At 38.7% G+C, this 16,877-nt stretch overlaps 1 protein-coding gene across 1 annotated transcript in view; it reads left to right on the top strand.

The window, feature by feature from the left end:
* Positions 1 to 16,877, top strand: part of SEL1L (SEL1L adaptor subunit of SYVN1 ubiquitin ligase) — a 51,276-nt gene that overhangs the window by 12,485 nt on the left and 21,914 nt on the right. Inside the window, exons 4-10 of the mRNA XM_006206132.4 lie at positions 8,817 to 8,984; positions 10,365 to 10,470; positions 11,192 to 11,354; positions 13,968 to 14,021; positions 14,112 to 14,171; positions 16,080 to 16,161; positions 16,513 to 16,667. Coding sequence (XP_006206194.1) covers positions 8,817 to 8,984; positions 10,365 to 10,470; positions 11,192 to 11,354; positions 13,968 to 14,021; positions 14,112 to 14,171; positions 16,080 to 16,161; positions 16,513 to 16,667 — 788 coding nt within the window. The remainder of the gene's footprint in view (positions 1 to 8,816; positions 8,985 to 10,364; positions 10,471 to 11,191; positions 11,355 to 13,967; positions 14,022 to 14,111; positions 14,172 to 16,079; positions 16,162 to 16,512; positions 16,668 to 16,877) is intronic.

Below are 16,877 nucleotides of genomic sequence, written 5' to 3'. Positions count from 1 at the left end.
TGCCAGGCAGCTGTGACTTACTCACAGGGTGAGCCCCACAGAGAGGTGGCTTCATGTCCAGAGGTCAGAGTGTCAGTTATGTTTACAAGCCTATGCCTGCTTTCAGTTCTGCACAGCTCTCACTGAGGCTGGAAGCCTATGCTGGATGGCATCAGGCTTTAGCTTAGAATCAAGTCTAAGCAATTAGGATCTGTGAATTCAGAAGTTTAGAAAAGCCAGAGGTTTTTCTTCAGCAGTGAAGCCTAGATGCTGGAGGCCAGAAAGTCCAAGTGGCAGACAAGACTTTCCTATGACTGGTTTTGTCAGTCTTCGAGTCTAAACTCAACCCGCTCACAGACCTGCACCTCAGTCTTTAAGGGACAGACCTCTGCTTCCACAAGCTCTGATTAGCCAACTAAAACCTGCTTTTTAAAACTCTAAAAGTATATCTCCATCTGTAGATCACCTCTCTTTCTCATTGTCTCCCTTTTTCTAGAGGCTCCAATAAGCAAAAATCCGTATCCTCCATAGCGGAGCTCATCAGTTACAGTCTTGTTCTGTTTCTAGTACTCAAAGAGTTTAAATTCCATCCCGCCCACTGGCGACAAAAAGCAAGGAAGTTGTGTCCCACTGACACATTTCCTTTTTGCAGCTTCCCCTGATCAGGATGATTCCTCTGGCATGTATGGAATTACAAGCATTTAACATTTTATATCCATTTTTACCATACATCCGGATGTCATAGCCACACAATATGAAGTCACTAAAGAAATTTTCTTTTTTTTTTTTTCTTCTTATTGCAAATATACTTAAACTCCTAGCAATAAATTCAGTGTTTGTAGTGTTAACATTAGAGCCGCCAGGGAAGAGCCAGGCTGGATTGCAGAGGAGGAGGGGTGGGGGAGGTACTACAGCAGCAGCTAGGCTGAAAAAAAAAACTGTGTTACCGCCCCCCCCCTTTTTTCTTTTCCTTTCTGGATTATCTAAAATTTTGCTCCAGCCTTGGGACCTGGTTTAAACCCCACCCCTACCCCACTTGGAGAAGACAGCAATGCAAACTTTTAAACAGGTTTGGCCTATTCACCTTTGGGAATTTGGGGGCCCTTTCCTCTCCCATCTGGAGGAGAAAGCAAGACCCAAAGGCATTACGTTAGCCAGCATGGCCAAAAGCATGTGGGGGATCCAGCAAGCCTGCTCTCCAGGAGCTGGATGTATTATTTTCAGATTCCACAGGTAACTTTCACTTCTCACAGCAGAGAGCAGCTCAGCTGCCACTGCATACCGTGCATAACTCCACAATCATCTGGGCAGCAAAGATACGTCATACCCGGCCCCCTAACCATCCTCTCCCAAAATTTCACCATCTTTCAGCGAGTCAGGGCTATTCTGAGGAATCCCACTTCTGATCCAAGTGATGTTGGAAGTCCCCAAGACCATCCCTGGGCTCAGTGCTTTGCTGGGAAGACTCAGCATATGGTTGTACTCACAGCTATGATTTTTATAGCGAAGGGATACAAAGCAAAATCAGCATGGGGTGGGTCTGCAGGAATAAGGTGCAAATTTCCCAAAAGTCCTCTCCCAGTGGAGTCACACAGGACACACTTAATTCCCCTAGCATAAGTGATAGCACACAGGAAATGCTATCTTAAAAGAAAGCTCATTAGCGACCCAGTGCCTGGAGCTTTTTGTGGTGACTAGTCATGTCATCACTCTCTGCCTGGCATCTCCCAAAATTGCAGATTCCCAGAAGGAAAACAGATGTTGAGCATAAACCACATTGTCTGTACAAGCAGTTTAGGCCCAGTGAGTCACTAGAATTAGGGTGGCTTGAACTCTCCCCAAGTCAGGGTTCCCAGATGCCAGCCAAGCACCGACCTTTCAAAGGATAATAGTCATGTCTGTTGTCCCAACTATTTTCTGCATATCATCTCAGTAAACTAATTTGTTGAAAATGAATGAATAAAAGGCTACCAAGAGGGGAATGATTACACTATAGTATTCCTGACTATAGGATACTCATAGTCATTTAAAAAGGAACAAGTTTTGTTGCAAATAACAGAAAAATCCATCAAACAGTGTGGCAGGAGCAGAGGTTCATTTGGCTCATGTACCAGAGCTCCATAGATAACGTGGTTCAGGACCTGTGCCATCAAGGACTCCAGCTCCTTTCTCTCCTGTTCATTCTCCTTAGTAAGCTGGCTTCATCATCATGTTTGTCCCAGGTGGTCACACATGGTAGCTACACCTCCAGGTCCTAGGTCCTTGGGAAGAAGCGGTGCCTGCATCAGAGGAGCAGGAGCCTCCTGCAGAAGTCAGGAGTAGAACTGCCAAAACTACCACTTGACCATCCCTAGCTCTACAGAAGGTGAGGAAAGGATTAAAGAATTGATAGCCAATCTGCACTGATTGCCACCTGGAGGGATGTCAGTGTTAAATGAAAATGTCACATTGTAAGTAATCCACTTAGTAGGATCCTATACTTCAGGGTTCTCCAGAGAAATAGAGCCGAAGACCATCTGCTGGCAGAATTCCCGCTTGCTCAGGGGAGGTTAGTCTTTGTTCTGTTAGGCCTTCAACTGATTGAATGAGGCCCACCCATAGCTAATATGCTTTACTCAGAGTCCGTCGATTTAAATGTTAATCTCGTCCAAAAAAACACCATCACAGAAGCATCCAAAATAGTGTCTAACCAAACATCTGGACACTATGGCCCAGCCAAGTTTATACGCAGAATTAACCATCAAGATCCCTTATGTGAAAGAGAGCCATTTTCCCCCCCTTATGTTTGCACATGGAAAAAAAGATGTACTTCTTTTCCAGTAACAGTCATTACCTCTGGAGAAAAAGAGAATTTTCAGTGATAGCTAATGATGACTGATTTTTCATTCATTTTTTTTATACTTTCCCAGTGCTTGGATTATCTTTTCTGCAATAAACACACTATCCTAATAGTCTTAAAAAAGAAAAAGAAAAATTAAATCAAATAACCAGCATCTTGCTCTGTTTCAAATGGCACAAAAGAAACTGAGTTTAAACTCACTAAACATGCTTAAAATTGGGTTCTGAACTAAGAAAGTTGGTTGAGTAATAGGATGGCATTTTGGTTCATCGTTACATGCATGAGGGTGACAGGGAATAAACAAACTGAGTTTAATATTCAGACTAAGAAGATAGGTGGTTAAGGCACCATAGGCCTTGGCCTTCTGATTTGAAGGAAAAGATTTCTTTTGTTATTGTTATTTCTTTTATTTTCTTTTGTTGTAAAGAAGGATACTCCTTTAGGAGAACATCCTTGTGGAGAAGCGCTTTACCAGGGCTTTTGAAACTTGAAGAACTCGTTTAAAGCCATTATCAAAAGTCACTGTTCTTAAATAGCAGTTTCCCTGAGCAGTTTTCACTCTATATGGCTTTTCACGGTGCCTGACACCTAAGTGTTGTGAAGCTTGTCGCTTTCTTCTGGGCACATGGGCCAGTGCTTGCTTCTGTTTCTACTTTTAAATGATTAGTTATTTCTCTCAGAACTGAGTTTGTATGAACTCTTATCTTAAGGTTTTGTTCCTTCTTCATAGGACTGCCTTTTGTTTTTCTTCTGCAAAATACATCTTGATCCTTAAAGCAGTACCTTCCTTAATATGGTCCGTGTGTCTGTTTGTCCTTCCTTCGTTAACATATGTAATTTCTCAGCTGTACTTAGTATTTCTCAACCTTGGGTAAAAGCATTCTTCTTGTAGCAAATTATGTAAAATTGGTGTTTTCACTTGGAGAATACTATACCATATTTCTCAGCTGATGGTAAATATGTCTTTATTTGATCTACAACATTTAGTTTATCTCAAATATGGTTTGCTTTAAATCATCTGTATTTGTGTTTCGTTTCTAGTACTATAGGGATTTTTAATGTTGGTTAGTTGGTTGATTGAGTTTTTATCTTCACGTTTACTAAAATTGCTGAACTCTGTATAACAGTTGTCTTGGGGTTGATGCCTTTTTAACATTAGATAATTGTGTTTCAACTATTTTTGACCACAGATGTATTTGACTAAAATGCTACTTGCTGCTGTATGTTTGGAAATACAAGATTGCTTCAAACAAGCAGCATGATGAAATAGTCTTCTTATTAACAGAATACCCATCTAAACTTACAGATATAATTATCAGTCTTAAATAGCAGTGTAAAAGCTCTTAAAACAAGAAATTTGCAAAGCTAAATTCCCTGCTTCTGTCTGTATGGATCACGAAGTTGATGTTTTTGTTTTTCTTTTGTTTTGATTTTACAATTAAAAGTAAGAAAAGATGTGAGTATTCGTATTCCAGGACATTTAATTCAGTACCTGTTGAACATTCTAGCCACATTTATGCTGTTTTCTCAACTGAAGGAAAACACACAACATAAAAATTGCGAGTTATGTTTTATTTGGAGAACTTACTGAGAATTATACTCCAGAGGCAGCCCCTCAGATAGCTCACAGAAGCTGTTCCAAAGAGGTGAGGGAGGAGACAAAATATATATGAATTTTTGCTGGGGGGAAAAAAAAGCTTGTAGTCAAAAAACATCAAAAGATTGCTGCTAATCACAAAAAGACAGACATCTCAAGTTAATAATTGTAGTGCTTTTCTATGTTTGGGAAGATGCAAGAGTCTGGGCTCATTAAAATTATTCCTTAGATGTGCATCTTAACTATCTAGGGCCAGTATCCTAGTTTTCTCCATTCTGAATTCCCCTCCTGGCACACCTTTGGGGAGCTGCAGTGGCTGATGGCTTGGTGACAGGCAACATTCTTTGTTTACTGAGTGGCAGGTGACATTCTTTGTCCAGACTCTTGATTTCTTTCCATCAATATTTCAAACATAGTGTGATATCTGATACTCAAAAAAAAAATAAAATAAAGCCTGGCTCCAGATGCCCCTCCAGCAAGCACCTCACTTCTCTACTCCCCTGTATAGCATCATTCTTCAGAATAGTTGTCTCTGTTCACTGATGTCACTTCCTCTCTTCCCATCCTCTCATCTGAGTGTAGCAAGGCCCTGGTCCCCTCCAGACCACAAAATCCACTCTCCTTCAGCACATTCTAATTGCTGAATCTGGACAGTTCTTGGTCCTCACCTAGCGGACCCCTCACGCAGTTTTTCCCTTTCTCTGAAGAGGCTTTCTCCTCTGGGCTGTGGCTCCTCGGAATCTGCCTGATGCTGAAATGTAAGGTTGCCCCCGAGACTCAGCCTTTACCCTCTGCTCTGTCCACGCTGCTCTCTAGTGACCTTTGAATCCATCTGTGTTGATGCCCAGGTTCCCGTGTAATGAGTGCTCTGTAGTGGATTCAGCCAACCTACTCTTCATGAACCTTGGAGTTCTTTTTGGCTTTTTTTTTTTAAATTATGACAATTTACAAATACTCTCTTGGACTTAACCTTTTTGTATTCTTGTGGTAGCATTTCTGTAAGTAAACAGCCCAAAAGTGAAAAAATAGGATCTAAAGATGTATGGAGCTTTCCAGTTCTGTCAGATACTCCTAAATGTCCTCTTTTCACTCCTGCTGACAGTATGAAAATTCCCATTTACCCATATTCTGGCCAGTGCTGAAGGGTTACAGGTTTCGGTAGGGTTTCAGTTTGGTTTTTTTTTAAAAAACCTTTCTGGCTTTCTTAAACTTTGCAAGAGCAAATTTCTACTAGTTTAAATATAAAGCAGTCTGTTCATCATTTTAAGTTCTCATATACCACAAGTCAAAGATCTTACACCCAAAGTCTAAGTAGACTGTGACACTAGGTCATTATTTTTGAGTGAAAATATGATTTCTCTTATCTATAAAATGTGAATTTTTACATGGAGGTGCAGAATTGACATAGTGATGCATTTTTTTTCCCCTTTTCATTTTAAGTATCAGATTTGATTACTGGCTATCATTAACTTGAATTGCATAATCAGTCAGCCTCATTATGTAAGAACAGTGATTACCATTGTTTTTAAAACTGGTACTGTTTTCATGGTGGTTTTAAAATAATAGCTTTGAAATTCTTACAGAATTCCTCCATGGAAAGAAAATTAACTGAAATTAATGCTATTGTGAGGAATATCAACTTGAGATAATAGACTTGAAACTGGCAAGTCCCAATCAGTAACTTTTGGAAGACTTTAAAACAGGTTTAAAAGATAATAGCAGTTTCCCTATGGTGATTTTGCCTGGAGAAGATAGCTAAGAGATGCAAGTTTTCTTTATACTGACTTACTGATGAACACATTATTTTGACCAAGATTTTTCAGTTTAACTAAATTGATGAAGCAGGTGTACCCTGGGGATTCTTCCTGCTTTAAGTTAGTGCTGAATCAGCAGTGGGTGAAAACCTTTCGTTGCCAAAAACTTTTGGGTTCTCTCCAGTTTCTTTTTTACTGTGTAGCTTCATCGCAAGAGAGATAATTCTTTCATGTATTTGAACAGCTTAGAAAGGATAAGTTTTGGCAAACTAAAATTTTTATAACAAGCTGTTCCTTTTAAGACAAAAACTTCTATTACTGTAGAAAAATCAAATATTTGTTTAAACCATTGTATGTTATTTAATTTGAAATTCAAGTTTACAAACAGCAGTTGTACAGGTATTGTCTTTCCAAAGCAGTGCATCAGAGTGCCTTTTTCAGATTCTATAGGCAAAATGACCCTTCTGAGGTTGTTGCTAAAGGATGCTTTGCTTAAACATTGTATTAAAGATCATTTCTTGAAAACATGAAGAAGTTATTTGCCTCTGGTTAGTGATTACCAAGAGGGTGAATGGCGTTTACCTGGTGATAAACCATTTGAAATTCATTTGCCTTTCATAACTTACTGAAAATAATTTTCAAATCAGTCTTAGGATGTATTCTTGTTCACGCTGGAAAGAAGGAGCATACATTTTCCAGCCTTTCAGAGCAGATGTGCCGTTAATAATAATAGAAGTTGTCATCTCTTAAACTCTTACTACCTTAAGTGCAGGCACCATGATGAATCCCTTGTATTATTTCAGTTCACCTTTGTAAATAAGTCTATGCAGAAAGGACTGTTATCCCTATTTGTAGATAAGGAACTTATCTCCAAATAATTTTATGGATAAGGAAAGAGATTAAATAACTTACTCAAAGTGCACAGCTAATAATCAGTAGGGTTTGAATCAGGTGTTCTGACTCCGGAATCTATACTCTTATTTTCTAAGCTCTGTTGCCTAATTTAATTCTCCATGTAAAAGCAACCAGTGGACATTGATATGTGTGTACTTACTCTTAACCTAATATGGTCGGAGTCTAGGCTCAGGCCTAGCTCTTTTGTTTCCTCATACACCTCTCGCTTGGCATTCTTATGCATACTCTTGGCTTCATATATATCTGTAAACTGGAGAACTTTCTCTTTGGCTACAACTGAAAAGATGTCTAAGACATCTTCGCTTGTTTTGTTTTGTCTAGCCACCTTGAATGTGGCAGGAGCAAAGCGGAACTTGTCTCTCTCCTGATCCATTTCATCCCTCCCCAGTAGCCTGCCCCTGCTTTAGTGTCCTCTGTCTTAGTAAGGACAGCCTCCTACTCACTTCCTGAAGCCTAGTGCCTGGGAGCCTTCCTTGACTCCTCTCTCCTCTCATCTGCACATCTAGTCAGTAAGTAGCACCATATCTACCACCTTAGCATCACTTGAGTACATCCACTTCTTTCACTCCATTGTCCTCTTCAGACCACCATTACCTCTCAGTTAGAGTACTGTCACAACCTTTAAACTGCTCACCTTGCATCCGGCTTGGCATTCCATTGTCCTCTCTCTTAAGTAAAGTATAAATATGAGCATGTCACTCCTACTTAAAACTCTTAAGTGAGTTTTCATTGTTCTCAGAGTCAAATCCAAATTCACTAGTAAGATTTGTCAGGACCTCCCTAGTCTGGGTTCTTCATGCTTCTTTAGCTTCTTCTCTTGTCCACTTTGACACTCAAACTACGTATTCTGAGATACTGAACTCCTTTTGTTTTCTCTAGTGTGCCATGCTCTCTTTCATTTGATTCTTAACACACACTTTTCCTTTTGTCTACAGTGTTTCTCCCCACGCCACCCTGAAGCACCTCACACACCATCTCCTCCTACACATCCATGAGGTTCAACGTAAATCAGCTTCAGTTCCTGACAGGGAGGCTTTCCCTTCCGTAGCATCAATCACACTTTTGTTTAATGTCTCTCTTCCTTGCTAGGTAGTAAGTTCTGTAGAGCAGAGATCTCTGCTTCACCTCATTTCCAGCACCTGACATAGTTCCCAGCACCTAAGTGATATTCAGAAAGAACTTAAAGAACAAATTAGAGATATGGTCTCTGCCCTTAACAAGCTCAGAGTCTAGTGGGAGCTGGCGTATGGTAAAGAAAAAAGCTCAGTGCCTATGATCAGTACTCTAATAGAATGCTGTGGGATCACAGAGGAGTGTGTGAGGGATTAACTTTGCCTGGGGGAGCATTTTCCCCATATAACTTTGTATTAGCGAAGAAATTGACTTAACAGCATTCAGATAGAAGAAAGGAGAGTTGTGCTGGAGCAGTGGGATTGATTCAGTTGCATTTGCCTTATATTTTGCTCATTAGTTGGGCAGGAGTTTTACAGTAGACTTTTAACATTCAAGACCTTCAGAAATTCTGAGCTAGATACAGAGCTGGGTAGTCAGCTCCCCATGCTCAAAGTTGACTCACCTTCACATCGTCCTTGAAAATTGGTGCTGGCTCTTTTATGTCCCCCGTTCCAAATCATATATCTGTGTCTTCGATTCTGGTAGTTGAAATTGACAGTTAAAGCCATGAATACCAGAGATGCTTTTCATGTTTAGATTTTTTTTCTTATCTTTCCAGCTTTGACCGCCATTGAAGGCACAGCACATGGGGAGCCCTGCCACTTCCCTTTTCTGTTCCTGGACAAGGAATATGATGAATGTACGTCAGATGGGAGGGAAGATGGCAGACTGTGGTGTGCTACAACCTATGACTACAAGGCAGATGAAAAGTGGGGCTTTTGTGAAAGTAAGTGTTGCTCAGAAGGAGGCATGTCCACTTTGTTTTTTTGTCTCCGGTTGCAGTTTTTTTAAAGGCCTTTCGTAGCAATCCATTTTTCATCTTGATCAGAAGTGGTCAGCGTTGATGACACGGTTATAGCTTTAAAAAATGGAAGTAAGCATGGGAAGCACACAGGGCACTTACTTCCAGGCAGTCACTCGGACAGCTCATCACACTCATGCCTTATTTAGAAATAAATTTTCCATTGATATGCGTGAGTTGTTCTCAAAACCTTTGGGCAGGCTGTTAAATTAATTAATGTAAAACGTATCTGGCAATAAAGGAAACAGAACATTAGGGTGAAAGTTAATAGTGGTTTAAAGAACAATAGGTAATACCTTTTTTAAGTACTTTGAGCAAAATGCACCATGCCAGGGTAACATTTGACAAATATCGTATGTTTAACTGTCCTAAGTGTTCGTGTCATTACAGGGGGCTGACCTCTAAAGGCAAGCTGTGTTTTTAGGAAAAACTTTCTAACTAATAAAGAACAACAGATAGCTTTGAACATACTTCATTTGATACCAAATAACACTTCCAGAATAATGGCTCTAATATATAGGCTTTCCTAGAAGATAACATCATATGTAGTCCATCTTTGGATGTAGGGCCAGTATGATTTAAGTACTACAATTTAATACATTAGATTTGTTTTCGTGTTACAAGAAGAACTCACTTCTATTTCTATAAATACCAGTCCTAGTGAAATACTCAGATGTCTCTTGATGAGTTCTAGATTTCTGTTAAAATGCTGCATATTACGGTAGCAAAATATTTTTGAGACTTGTCTGCAAGTCTGTGATTTTCGTTGTATCAGTGCAAAGGGAAAAAGTGGAGAACTTGAACGTTAATTCAGGATCTTTAATAAAATTCAATTTTTTTTACTAATTTTTTTGTAATGTAGTTAATCAAATACTTTCTCCTTATAGAGGTACACAGCATTTCAGGTGAGGCTGAAGTGTCCTTTGACCACAGCAGTATTTTTCTGAGTTTTTGTTACTGTCCTTCTGTTTTTCGCTGACCTTGGCCTATATAACATAAGCTCCTACTGAAATTTTAGTTGAATTATATAAAAACTTAGAATTACTAGCAGAAAAGTACCCTCCAAAAGCAGGTTGATATTGCTTTCTCTGAAAGAAAGTGATTTCAATGAGTTGTTTTTTTTTTTAAGTCTTACCTTTTGTCAGAAAAAGGCCACACTTAAAACCATGTGTCTTTAGAGTCACATTTGGAAATGGTAAAAATTTGTGTTCACATGACCACCCAAAAGAAAAATTACATACTGATGTTTGATAAATAATTAGCGCAGAATTATCTGTATAAATGCAACTGACATTTTGTTTTTAGCTGAAGAAGAGGCTACCAAAAGACGGCACATGCAGGAAGCAGAAATGATGTACCAAACTGGAATGAAAATCCTCAATGGAAGCAATAAGAAAAGCCAAAAAAGAGAGTAGGTAGCACGCCCAGCCCCATCCTCCCCCCAAGACAGGCCATTACTGAAATAAATGGATAAGTACTTTTTTAATTTAATGCACTGCTAGAGACAAAGGATTTCTTAAGTTGCATTATAAGAAAGCTTAATATGATATATGGACATTAGGGGCATTGCTTTTATCAGATTTTAGCTTGTTAGGATACAAAGGTTATAAATACTGATCAAAGAATGAACAGTGAGCAAATGGCAACATTTGATTAAGTTGTAGTAGTTTCTCAGAGCCAGGAATACATATCCTACTCATAATTTGAAGTGACACAAAACAAACAAAAGGAATTGTTGTCAGGTGTTTTCTGGGCTTTGTTTTTGCTTTATAATTTTCTTGTAGACAAAGTCTAGAATTTAGGAATGAAAGAACATAAAACATGTCATTGTCCTCTAACATTTTATGTCCCTTTAATCTCAGCTGACTTTAGTTATCATGTGTGCAAAGATTTTAAAAGACAATTGTAGTGGTTATCATTGAATTATTTACTGGACACCATATTATTACAGTTCCAAAACAAAAGTTGGCAAAATATTTTCTATGTATACAAGTAACACTAGTAAAAATAAAATATCAAGGAGAATCTATAGAATAAGAAAATTATGCTGCATTTTAGTAGATCTTGAAAAAAAAATTCAATGGCAGTTCCAGTATATTGCTAATTTGTTTTTTCATTACTTATGTTTAAAGAGCATACCGGTATCTTCAAAAGGCAGCAGGCATGAACCATACCAAGGCCCTGGAGAGAGTGTCGTATGCTCTTTTGTTTGGTGATTACCTGACACAGAATATCCAGGCAGCTAAAGAGATGTTTGAGAAACTGACTGAGGAAGGCTCTCCCAAGGGACAAACTGTAAGTGTAGTTTCGACAAAGAATCTCTCCACACTCAGCATTAGTTTATTTTAACAGCATGGTGTTCTCGTTGCCCTGACTTCTTTTAACGAGTAAGACTGGAAGGTAAGATACCTGTAAGTATTAATTTCATGGCAGGTCATTTTACCAATCTTCTTGGACAATCTTTTTCCTTGGTTTCAGGACATTTATAGTCATTTAAGGCATCTTGCCAAAATTACATTTGTAGTTTTCCAAATTAAATCTGTAGAGAATGAAACATGAGGTGATTGTTTTGTTTTTTAATCTGAAATTACTCAGCATTGCGTTTTTTCCCAAAGGTCAGGTGCTCCACTTTTGTTAATCTTGGTGTTTTTTTAAAAAAAAAAAAAGTTTTTATTATAGAAGCAGTGCATATCCATTATGGGAAACTAGAAACACAAACTGAAAAAACTAAGAAAGTAAACATCATATATGTACCCCCCCAGACATAAGCACTGGTAATATGTAAGTGCATGTATACCTTTCTAGATGTTACTCTTCATGTAAATTCTTCATTAAAATAAAATATCAATAGATAAATAATAAGGACCTACTGTATAGCACAGGGAACTATAATGAATATCTTGTAATAACTTGTAATGGAGAACCTGAAAAAGCATAGATACGTATGTTTATAACTGAATCACTTTGTTGTACACCTGAAACTAACACAACATTGTAAATCAACTATACTTCAATTAAAAAGGTATTAAGTAAAATACCAACCTTTTATTAAAAAAAAAGTCATTGCCTACTATTACGTAACTTGCTCTCTTCAGTCAACAGTCTTTACCTTTCCATTCCAGGGAATTTCTACATCATAAAATACTCATTTTGACCCAAAATATTTTCTTTATACCTGTTTTGTCCAGACCAGTATCTGGTCCAGGACTACACTTATAGTTGGTTGTTATTTCTAGCATAACCCCCACCTTTCTTTTTTTTTTTTTTTTCCCTGTATTAGAGTTAGGGCCAGGTTTTCTGCAGAATGTTCTACCTCAGTTTGTCAATTTGCTTCCTCATGGTGTCCTTTAGTTTGTGTCTTCATCATCTATGTTCCCAAAAACTGGATCTCACTAAAGGCTGATGAACTCAAGTAAAATATTTGTAGCTAAACAGTGTTCTGATTCCATATGGCATCGCGTCAGTTGGTGCATAATACCTACTTGATTCCCCATTAGTAATGGTAAGATTGACACTTGTATTTTTAGACGCTACCACATTTATTTAAAATGCCTTCAGTAATAAAGATTTATCAAAGGTGTGGGATTTACTTGAACTTAAGAGAGAATTTCTATAGTGGAGGAAGCCTGTTTTCAGACTATGCAAACAATAACAGGCCAACATTGTTTTCGATAGGACTGATACCTAACCAGTCTGCAACTCTTATGTAGTCTTGATTTTGGTTTATAAAGAGGTTATATCTTAATTGTTCTTTGTTTTCAAAGCGTTTCCCCCCTCTTCTTTACATAAAGCAGTTTCTATAGAATTCACACATGTATTCTTTATCTTCAGACACATTCTGCTCTGAGGAATGGTTTTTACTTTTAAGGCATCTTTTCTCTCTAATAAAAGAACCTTACAATGCCACAGTGCCTTATAAACTACAGAGCGCTCTCTCCCCCTTAATTAATTCTAGCTGATGAAACAAAGCGCTGAGATCACAGTGGCTTCACACAACAGAGTTATTTCTTGTTCATGCCAGGTTCCCTGCAGCTCTCCTGCCTGCATCCCTCTCTTCCACATGGTGACTCGGGGTCAGGGGCAGCTTCCGTCATGTAGCTGTATGATCTGGAGCACGGGGCTTCCAAGCCATCATGAAGGGAGCAGGGAAAGCTGGAGGATTCCTTGGGATGTTTTAAAGGGCCAGTCCTGAAAATGTCTTGCATCCCTTCCGGTCACATCCCATGCACCTGGCCCTACCTAGCTACAAGGGAGGCTGGGCAATGTAGATGAGCTGATGGAATTTGATGAGAATAGCACTTGCCTTTCCAGCTTTAGTTTATGCGTTCACGTCATCAGGGGTGATGCTCAGAGGGCATGGGTAGAACCTTATTGATGCACTGTTTGGTAAGTTGGGTTTTTTAAGGAAAATTGTGTGAGCTCTAGCACAGTAAAGTGACCTTTCTCCCTTGACCCCTTCAGCTTGGCCCCTTGCTGCCTCTTTTTATCCGTGGGATAGTTTTTTTTTGGTTATTTCTTACCCATTTTCATAGTGTATCCCCCTTGACATGGATACATACTATGTTAATGTAATGACATAGGAGATTTTGTTTTCATGGTAGCTGTTCATCAAGAATCAAGTGAAAGTCATATTTAAGTGTGCTCAGCTTTGGTTTTCTAGTTAATGTTCTATTAAATTGTCTTTGATCTTCAAGCTAAACTTTTTTACCTGTTTTAAGTTATAGTTCACTGTTTAATTTGTAAAATTTGAATCCATTTCCGAGGCCTTTTAATTCCACGGTTGTGCATACTTAAGCCGTTTCTTTTAGCATTTAAAGATTGTTGCATCTTTTCATGGTTCATAAAACTGTCTATCTTAGATAGACTTAAACCAAAGGAAAAATTCTGACTTTTATCATTTTATTTCAGGCGCTTGGCTTTCTCTATGCTTCTGGGCTTGGTGTCAATTCAAGTCAGGCAAAGGTAATGCTATTAAAACTGTATCACATACTACAATTTGATTTGGGTAAATATGGGCCTATGTTCAGTTAAGCACCTTTTGTTCTTTCACAGGCCCTTGTATATTATACTTTTGGAGCTCTTGGTGGCAACCTAATAGCCCACATGGTTTTGGTAAGTAAGACTTAAGTGGAAAGCTAATAGCATTGAGTAGCAGAAGAATTTTTGGTTTATAAGTGGCCACAACTTTTCTAGCTTTCATGATTGAAATTTACTTACATTCATTAAGACCAAACATTTAATAGAATGTCCTTCGAATTCTTGTTAATGGATACAACAATTGAATCTACATGTGGATGGAAATTGGTAGAGACCACAGTTGTTGGTTAAAATTAGTTTGGCTGGTTGCCCTTAAAATAGAGATCCAATAAATGGCTCTTTTTCAGTTTTCTGTAAGTTGGAACTGTTTGTCAGAATTATTTTTTAGATCAGTTTATGACAGATTTTACATTTAAATTGATGAAGGACTAATTATACAAAGACTCAGTGTCCTATAAAATCCATTACTGAGTATCTCTTATGTGTTATCTGATAGCATTGATCGCTTAAATGGCTTAGTGATAAAGCATAGACTCTTTCCACCAGATTCTTTCCTGCTGAGGTGTTTAACCTGCCTTCTATTTTATAAACTGACTTTGGGTGAATCATCTGACCTCTGACCCACATTACTATGTTCCTAATAAAGAATAGATTGAGCAGAAATGAGCCAGAAAGCAGAGAACCAGTCCAAAATCTGGGAAAGAGTCTACAGGCCTGGTCATTGATGGGATATGAAATTTAACAAAGAGGGAAAACCTAGTTTTCTGGCCAACTGGGTAGATCCCGGATAATTTTCCCTGTGTGTATTCCAAAAATACTTACCGAATACTTATCATTGGGATTCCAAAGATCAGTAAGATACAGTGTGAGGCCACAACCATCCCAGCTTTCCATCTAGAAGTGGAGACACAAGTAAGGAGATTATTACAGCACAGCATGAGAAGGTCAGGGAATCACCTAAAAGGCACCTGACCCACCCTGGCCTTGGAAGGAGAGGGATTGAAGGAGATATTCGTGAGGGGAGCAGCAGCTAAAAAGTTTGGCGAGTACAATGCCGGGTAGTTGATCAGCAGGACAGGGAGACAGGACTCACGTAAACAGCTGTACGTCACACCAAGGAGCTCGGACTTTGTCCTGTTACAGAGATAAAAGGCTGAAGAAGTTTCAGTAAGTGAAAAACAAGGCCATTTCTCTGACTTTCTGAAACATTCCTCACTAATTTTGAGGGCTTTTCCCCCACTTGTTTGTTTAATCTCCAGAGACGTTTATTCCTCAAACAGTAATTGAAAAGTTCCTTTCCAATGAATTTTCAAGAACTATGAAATATTTTTTGACAGAAATCATTTGTAAACTATTTACTAGTCTTCTTAAATAGTGGCTTCTTAAATAGTGAGAACATTAAGTGTTGTACATGTTATTATTACAGTTACTCCCTAAGAATTGTTAAGGTTTGTAAAGTTATTTGAGTCTGTGCTAAATGACTCCAGAGAGCTCTGCTTTCTGTTTTTCTTCTCTTTATAACTAGCTGTCTCCCCCTTATTCTGAAGCCACTTATTGTTGGAATTACTGTGCTCGTTTCTGGTAGTCTTCTGTCTTCCCTATGCTGCTAATCTGTGCTGCTTTAAGAGCTACTCTGGAAGAATAACCTGTTTTTGTTAAAATTGTGTCTAAAGTAAGACTGGAATCTGTTTGAAGCAAGATCCTAAGTAATTTTCTCTTACAGGTAGACCCGCACACTGCATATGTAAAGTTGGTGGCATCTATTTTGATGGCTCTCGCTTTATTTCCTAGTTCTTAGCTGTCATCTGGCTGTTGAAGTTGCTAAATAAATTACCTCAGAATGTAAAACTCGGGGTGAATGAGGTGGTTGTGTGCTTGGACCAAAGGACAGCAAAGTCTGCATTTGGTTAGATTTGTCTGTTCCCACAAGAATGCCCCTGAAGCATGTGAGACGTCCTCTTCTCACTCGGAGTTGTGTTACAGGGTTACCGATACTGGGCTGGCATCGGAGTCCTCCAGAGCTGTGAATCTGCACTGACTCATTATCGTCTTGTTGCCAATCATGGTACCTATTTTTTTTTTTTTGCCTTTCCCTTTAGTAAAAACAAAAACCAAAAACCCAGAATGCATTTTTTATACATCTATTTTTATTGTGCCACTTGAAATACTTTGGTTCTCTCAAGTGGAATTATCTTTACACTAATTGATTAAGGAGTACTTTTTAAAACTTTGCTCTCGGTTCCACTTACATAGGTAAAAAAACTGAATTGAGTATAGATTTGATTCTGTACTCTATGGACTACCACAGAGGCAATTTTCTTTAACATGGTGTCTCAGCATTTGGCAGCTGGAATTGTACTTCCTTGGGACAATCCCTCTGACTTTCATCCCCATTATTACTTTGTCCCTGTTTCAGTTGCTAGTGATATCTCGCTGACGGGAGGCTCAGTAGTACAGAGAATACGGCTTCCTGACGAGGTGGAAAATCCGGGAATGAACAGTGGAATGCTAGAAGAAGATCTGATTCAGTATTACCAGTTCCTAGCTGAAAAGGGGGATGTACAAGCACAGGTATGTGTTTAAACATCTCATGCAGGATCTTACTGGCTTGTATATTACAGTGTCCAGAGGGCAAGCACTTACGCCTATAAGTAACATTTTCACCGGGCCATTATTAGCTACCAATTAGTCCCATACTTTCAAGACCTTTCATTTGGATTTGTCTGGGATGTGGCCCAGGCATTGATGGTTCCTTAAGAGCTGGCCAGATGACTCTGCTGT

Source organism: Vicugna pacos, chromosome 6, assembly GCF_048564905.1.
Source record: "Vicugna pacos chromosome 6, VicPac4, whole genome shotgun sequence".
Classification (NCBI taxonomy): Eukaryota; Metazoa; Chordata; class Mammalia; order Artiodactyla; family Camelidae; genus Vicugna; species Vicugna pacos.
Note: the sequence above shows the minus strand (reverse complement) of the source record. Positions and strands in the feature narration are given on the sequence as shown.